This window comes from Echinops telfairi, unplaced genomic scaffold (assembly GCF_000313985.2).
Source record: "Echinops telfairi isolate 266 unplaced genomic scaffold, ASM31398v2 ScPeMD7_5592;HRSCAF=6446, whole genome shotgun sequence".
NCBI classification, from domain to species: Eukaryota; Metazoa; Chordata; class Mammalia; order Afrosoricida; family Tenrecidae; genus Echinops; species Echinops telfairi.
In genome coordinates, this window is record NW_022109491.1 from 28,982,004 (window position 1) to 28,989,726 (window position 7,723).

General features: G+C 40.9%; 1 protein-coding gene across 1 annotated transcript in view; it reads right to left on the reverse strand.

Moving 5' to 3' along the window:
• Nucleotides 1–7,723, reverse strand: part of DNAAF9 (dynein axonemal assembly factor 9) — a 133,364-nt gene that overhangs the window by 95,014 nt on the left and 30,627 nt on the right. Inside the window, exons 2-3 of the mRNA XM_045295539.1 lie at nt 5,906–5,985; nt 2,831–2,950 (exon numbers count right to left, since the gene is read on the reverse strand). Coding sequence (XP_045151474.1) covers nt 2,831–2,950; nt 5,906–5,985 — 200 coding nt within the window. The remainder of the gene's footprint in view (nt 1–2,830; nt 2,951–5,905; nt 5,986–7,723) is intronic.

Genomic DNA, 7,723 nt, shown 5'->3' on the forward strand with positions numbered 1-7,723 from the left:
CTATACATTTGTTGCCCTCATTATTCCCAAAATTCGCTTGCCTCTTGACACTGGCTTTTTAAGCCACTCTGGGCTCCACCCCTGGAAGCATGCATGTGTCCTAGGGCAGCCAGCATGCAGCAGGCGCTTCACTGCAGATTCTTGAGTCAGGGCTGCAGTTCACAGTGGACAAGTATGCACAATTCTTTTAACGAAAGTAATCCATGGAATTGTATGGTCCATGAATTATATGTCAATCAGGCTTAAACAATGTCTAGCAAGACACTTCTTGGGTCTCTAGGTTAGCAAGTACATGATTTCTCTATTCTGAATAAGAAAAGGTTGGGTATGCTAATGAACAAGGTATTTTACACAGAGATTTTAGACTTATTGAAAAAAATCAATGATCCCTTTTAAAATTAAAAATGAGTTTAGAAAGTTTTCCTTAGAAAAAAAAGTGGGCAAGATGTGAGAAAGAGGTCTCCTTTCTTTCACCCCTCACACCCCCTCCCAGAGCGTGCTCTCCAAAATCACTTGAGAACCACTTGCTGAGGACTCAGAGTTCATGGGGATCGACCGATCGAGGGCTTCCTATGTATACTGTACCCTACACTCATGCATACTGGAGAATCGGGGTCCAACAGCACCTACGGAACCTAATGAAGCATCCTCAGGACCTCGCAGGATGCTGTCATCCCATGAACAAGTTTGAAAACGTACAGGTGATAGGAGAAAGTGGGACAGAATTGAGATGAAGAGACAAACTCTAAAAGTGTCTTTTACAAAGAAATCCCTGGTGACTCTTTTTCTCTCATATAATTGGAGATAAAAATGTAGAAGAATAAAAAATCTGGTGACCTCTGTAGCTACCTGGATTTGTATAAAACAAGTTTCTTTTTTTTTTTTTTAACATTTTATTAGAGGCTCATACAACTGTTATCCCAATCCATACACACATCAATTGTGTAAAGCGCATTTGTACATCGTTTGTCAAAACATTTTCTCTCCATTTAAACCCCCGACATTAGGTCCTCAAAACAAGTTTCTTAATCTAGAGCAGTGGTTCTCAACCTTCCTAATGCTGCAACCCTTTAATACAGTTCATGTTGTGGTGACCCCCCAACCATAAAATTATCTTCATTGCTACTTCATAACTGTAATTTTGCTACTGTTATGAATCGGGCGACCCCTGTGAAAGGGTTGCTTGACCCCCAAAGGGGTTGTGACCCACTGGTTGAGAATCGCTATCTAGGAAAATGCTTATTTCGTAAGTACCTAGGTAATAGTGGAATGATAAACAAAAGAAAAATGACACACACTATACTCAAGTTCAGTCTACAATGTACTGGAAGTGAAATGTATCGCTGGTACAAACATCTTTCTATATATCTAATGTACTTTTATAACTCTCTAATTGACCTAGTAAGAACCACCTTTTTTGAGACCTGTTAAGTTATTATAAGGGAATTGTCTTTTTAGGAACATTAAGAAATGACAACAAAACTTTTTATTGTCCACTGGGTGAAGACTTATAGAGCAAATCCGTTTTCTAGTCTATAATTTATATTTAGGAACTGTCTTTGAAATTTAAAATCTGAAACTAAATTTGGATTGAAAAAAATTTAAGGCAAATTATAGACTACCCTTCCTGCAGTTCCTAATAAACAGGAAGTCTTTTATCAAGCTAAAAGAGCAAACACCATTAAAGGAAAGAATTTACCGCAGCAGAAATTTCCCATACACCAGGGCAGGGGTTCTCAATTTCAGCACTATTGGGCGTTTAGAGCAGATAATTCCAGGTTGCTGGGTGCTGCCTGTACACTGCGGGAGGGTCAGCAGGCATCCACGTCCTCTCATCACTAGTGCCAGTAGCATCCTTGCCCCGGGATAACAATAAAATGTCTCCGGATACTGCCAAATGTCCCCCCGGGTGGGGGGGGCAAACTCTCCCCCCACTCCTTGAAAACCCTGCAGATTATTTCAACATCAGCTGTTTGCTTTCATTCTCCCACAGCTGCTTCACAAGGGCTGCCTGTCTTCTGCCTAGTTCTGTTTGTCTATTCCTGTGTCTCCTGCCCCATCTGGCAGACAAGGCATGATGTTAAGTATGCGATATCAGAGATGGCTCCTGGGCAACAGCAGCAACACAGGACGAGTGTCTCAGAGCTGAGGAAAGGGGAATGCAGGCAGAAAGTCAGTACTGTAGTCATAGGCAGCGTCATGAATTAAAGTCACACAGAAAATAATCCCCAAAGACAAAGCAGGGCAAAGAGCCTTTATTTCTAAGCTGAGGAGCCACAGAAGTCGTCCTTGTAGGCATAGCCTGCAGGCTCACCCTTGACTCACAACTCTAAGTATTTTCAAAGGACAAGAGCCCACAATCCAAGCCTCCCAGCATGTAGATGCAGTAGGCACTTAAGGGAAAACCCTGGCATTGCAGACAAAAGAACTGCGTCCTTTAATATTTCTGATCCTGAATTATAACTTAACTTCCCTAAATCCCATAATTGTAAAGGGAGAGACAGACAGACAGATAATCTTGCCAGAAGTTATTAAGTCGAACAGCGATTCCTGTATCTACTTTTTTTCCCTAAAGCTTGTTTACTCAGTAAATATGTTCTCAAAATAACTTGTCCCTTATTCTTTGTTATCAACCATATGACTAACGAGAGGAGGTTACTTAAAATACCAGCAAAGAAGAAATAATGTTTTTGTTAATAAAAGGCAAAAAAAAAATTTACTGGGGTTTAGGCTGTTTAAAACTTCATTATAGTTTCCCAGAAAAAGACTAAGAGATAAGGACCAGAAAAAATAAGTTACCTACACGCTGCATTTCTCCAAATATACTTACCATCTAGAACTTCTTCTGAAAACCCGGTCTTCTCAAAATCACTGCCATTCTGATTGTACAAACCAAACAGGAGGTAATTTGCCAGCTCTCTGCAGCCTTCATTGTACCTGCTATCGATTCCTGCAAAGCAAAGAGGGCTCTGATGAGCTGTACTATATACCCTGGGGGAAAATGAGCCTAAATCACTTGCTCTCGCTCTGCAAAACCTTGATGGTCACCGTTAAAGGCCTTTGATTTTGTACCAGAAACCAAAGGAGGCAACTCTCTGTGAAAAAAAGTCTTAGCATCAAGTGTCCTAACATGGATTCATAAATTTAAGAGTTGCGAAAAGCCAACAGTACAGATCACTGAAACACTTATTTTCAAAAAGCAAATCTTGAGGATAGAACCAGAAGATGTGGTCTCACTCTGCCAATATTCTTTGATATATTAGGTAAGCAAAACAAAACACAATTCAACCCCATTGACATCAAGTTGATGTTGGCTCATGCTGACTTGACAGGGCAGAGCAGAAGTGTCCTCATATGGTTTCCAAAGTTGTAAGTCTTTATGGAAACTGACCACCACATCCGTCTCCCGTGGAACAGCTAGTGGGTTCTTATTGCTGCCCTTTTTGTTAATGGCCAAGCACTTGATCACTGAGCCACAAGGATCCTTGAGTAAGGATCACAAAGATATTTCTTTTTCAAAGAGATCTTTAAAAAACCAAACAAACACATACGATCAAATAAAGACATTTAAGGTGGGCTGGACCCAAGAAAACTATGAAACCATAAACACCTTCATTTCATAAGGATTTCTACGGCTTGAGGTGGAGCTCTGTGTTGCATGCTGGAGGAAGTAGGGAGCATGACTACCACGAGTTCAGTGGAACTGAGTTAGGGACAAATGAAAAGGAAATTAAATGATACTATCTTCACTACTACTTCAACAGCTCGGGCAATACATACTACCTGGTTCCTGGGTAAAGGCCCTTAACTGTAAGTACAGGCAAGAGATATGTGTCAAGGCCAGTAGGTCGCTGTTTCTTTGAAGCAAAAGGGAGTTCCAAGAATGGAAATTCAACTGGAGACTGGAGAGAACTGAGACTAGACATTGAGACCAGAGACAAGTAAGAGAGGGTGCTAGGGGCTGCATATGATAGAAACTTAGGAAATGGGAGGGCTCCTCTCTCAGCCAAGATCCAAACAGCACAGCTTTGTTCTATCCCATTCAACACTTGTGTGAAACCTCCTGCCACGGGACACAGTAGAACTACCCCAAAGAACTTCCCAGATAGCAAACATGTATGGAAGCATTGCTTCATCTTTCTCCCATGGAGCGAGTGGCTCAAACTGCCAACTTTCAGTTTATAGCCCATCACTAGACGCACCGTCTCACCATGGTGCCTCAGTCTCATGAAAGTAAAAGTGAAAAAGAATCAAAAGCAGGAATGGCTTGGCTCTATCCAGGACCGAAAGTTGAAAAGGCTACACAATTATATAACCAGTGGACTATGTACTACAGGGTTGCTGTGAGCAGGAATCAACTTGATGGCAGTGAGTTTTAGGGTATATTCATAGCGAATTGAGCTTCCATCTTCCCGATGACAACAGCTAAGAGAATTTGATGAGTGAGTTAGAGAGCCACTTGTTTAAGCATTTGAAGCCTTTGGCTTGAATACCAGTTCTACCACGAATTGCCTCTCCAGAGACTCACCAGTTTCTTGGGTTAAGGGAGTAACGGAGCTGGGGCTCAAACCCAAAACCTACCTGGCACCAGAGTTCACGTTTTTTTTGTTTTAAGTAATATTTTATTGTGAATTAGGTGGGGCTTTACATTTCAGATAATCAATTTTGTATTAAACGACTTAAACTACTTAGCAAACTCAAAAGCTTGCCCTACCGTCGTCCTTTGTTTTCTAGTCTCTCTCTTAGGGAATACTCTCTTCCCCTTCAGCCAAGTTAACACACCAATCTGCCCTCTAGTGCTTTATCTTCCCTTCCCACCCCACTTGGTAACCATCGAAGTCTGTTTCCTTGGGTATGAAGACCTTTGTCTTGATTTTTTTCTTTAAAACAGCCAGTCCATGTTTTCAACTACTCTGAATACTGCCTCTCATAAATTCACATGTGTCTGAGGACAAACAAAAAAAACTAATAGAGACATTTGCTTCAAAGAAGAAAACTGGGTGGCTGACGACAAACCACCTGACTTAATTACCATACCTCCACTACTCAACACTAAGAACATAAATGAAGAGGACATAAAGAATGTGATCAATCGAAGTCCAACATAAAGGACCTCTCAGAGTGATTGTCATGGTGGAGCCAGAATGGGCAGACAAATACAAGGTTAACAACAGTATTACAGCACGGTTCCATTTGTACTTTTTTTAAGGGTGCAGTTGACAATGTTATCTCTGGGGGTTAACTGGGTACCTGTCATGGTTAAGAATTGCTTTCAGAAAATGCTTTGAAACTGACTGGTAACAATTGTACAGTACTGTTTGATATGATTGAACTATGGAATGTTATATCTGTAAGAGCTCCCAATAAAATCTATACTTTTTTAAAGTATAGATAATGGAGCCATAAAAATCACAAGTATGGATTGTGCTAAGAGTTGAAAGAGCCCCCAATAAAATGATTTGAACAACAACAAAATAATTGCTTTCCATGATATATTCACATATTATCTATTTAAATTTTTCATTTGTAAATTATGTGACATATTTCCAAAATAAAACAATTTTAAAGAACAAATAAAACCCCAATTCTTCTATCCCATGACCCTGAGTTCATGTCATCTCCCAGAGTCTCAGTTTCTTCACCTGTGAAACAGGAGTAACACTGCTTCCTTGTAAGGTCGCTGCGGGAAGAAATGAGACACCATGCACTGGCCCCATGTAGAGGCTCCCTTTCTCACAGAAATCTCACCCCACTTCATTAAAACAGCAAGAGAATTCTGGGGAACTTTGACGGGGAGGACACTAACTCACAGGGGTCTCACAATGAGACTATTATTAAAGTTTTCCAGAGAATAGGAAGCCAGGTTGCCCCAGTCCTGAGTCCCATCTTGTACAACAGCACTGACCTAAGATACAGAGGATCCCATCCGGCTGAGACTTGCTGCTTTGGGTCAGGATGCTCTGGACCCAGCGGAGTCGGCTGCAGCTGCAATGAGAACAGAAAACAGCTCCCTGAGTGCCAGCAAGCCTCCATGAGAAGTGGGGTGTCCTGTGTGAAGGCTGCATGGTGACCGTGCTGTGAAGAGCAATTGCTTTGGAAGGATAGAAACTAACCCTGGTTTAATGTTAGTATCTGAACAATATATAAATAAACTTGTAATTTCTCCCTTCTATTTTCTGCAAGGGATTCAGCAGAATTGGTCTGACACTAAGTCTGTGAACTGCTGATTACAAAACAGATTGTCAATATGATCCAGTAATCCCACTACTAGGTATATATTCCAGAGAAATAGGAGAAATGATATGAACACACATATGCACATCCATGTTCACTGTAGCACTATTCGTAAGAGCAAAAAGATGTAAACAACTTAAATGTCCATCAATGGAAGAACAAATACACACATTAGGATATCTATGTACAAACAGTGCTAAACAATAACAAAGAACCTGTAAAATACTTTATAGCATGGATGAACCTGGAGAACATTGTGCTGACTGAAATATTGGATGGGGTACTATAAAAAGTCAACAAAAGGTTTTCTCACTAAAGAAACATTATTCAACGGTTACCAGGGGTATGAGGGAAGGGAGGGTGAATTACTAACCAGAGGGTAGACAAATTAATTTGGGAGATGGTGAAGGCAAACTTGGGTGAGGGAAGTCATCAAAAAACGATGGGGGCAAGGGAAGATACTGGGAGAGGTGCAAGAGTTAAAGGCAGCATAGTACATGTGGTTACATACATAATCCTACAATAATGGTGATCTACAAGTAGATCCATGGATAAATACACAGGATGAGCCAGTGTGAGAGGGACAGTTGGATTATCCCCACATATATAAAAGGTTGGCAGAGGACACTTCTCCATGTATATTTACTTTTGCTGCAAATATACCCATGAATGTAGTAGAGAATACAGAGAGCAAAGTTATGAAAATTTTTTAGACATAGCTAAAGACTTTGAAGGTATGAGTCATATGGTCTAAGGGTTTGTTGGACTACGGCCTCAGGAGACACCTAGGTCAATTGCATATCAACTCACAAAGACAATGTTCTATATCCTACTTTAGTGAGTAGTGACTGGGGAGTTAAAAGCTACTCAGCAGCTATTTAAAACACAGATTATTGGTCTCTTCCATCTGGAGGTAAGCAGGCTGAAGAAAACTGAAGATGGAGTAACGGACCAGAACAGCAGCCTCTGAGACCCTGAGACCATGGTTTTCTGTTATAACCAATTGGTCTGAAAGGGATCCATTAGGAAGTCCTAGACAGAGTGGGAGAAAAAGGTGAAATAAAACTCAAAAATCATTAAAAAAAATTCTAGGCTTTCTGGGTAAAGACTGGTAGAATCCCAAGACTATGGCCCTTAGCAATCCCTGAGGTCTGGAACTGGCTCAATTTTCAGCCAAATAAGAGATATGTCTGTCGGGGTAACAATAATACCAGGGAAGTACGGATTCGATAGAAATATCAACCACTTGAGATCAAAATAGCAGCATTCACTCAAAGACAAAGTTTGGAAGGGTTAGGACAGAGGAGGAGTGCAGATGGGAAAGAGGGACGAAGTGGGGTGTTAAATTGTGGTGCCCAAAATCAATGCCAAGAAACAAGCATATATAAATTGCTTAATGGAAAACTAACTGGCCATATAAACCACCTCCCAATTTACAAGTACACACACACACACACACACACACACACACACACACACACACACACAC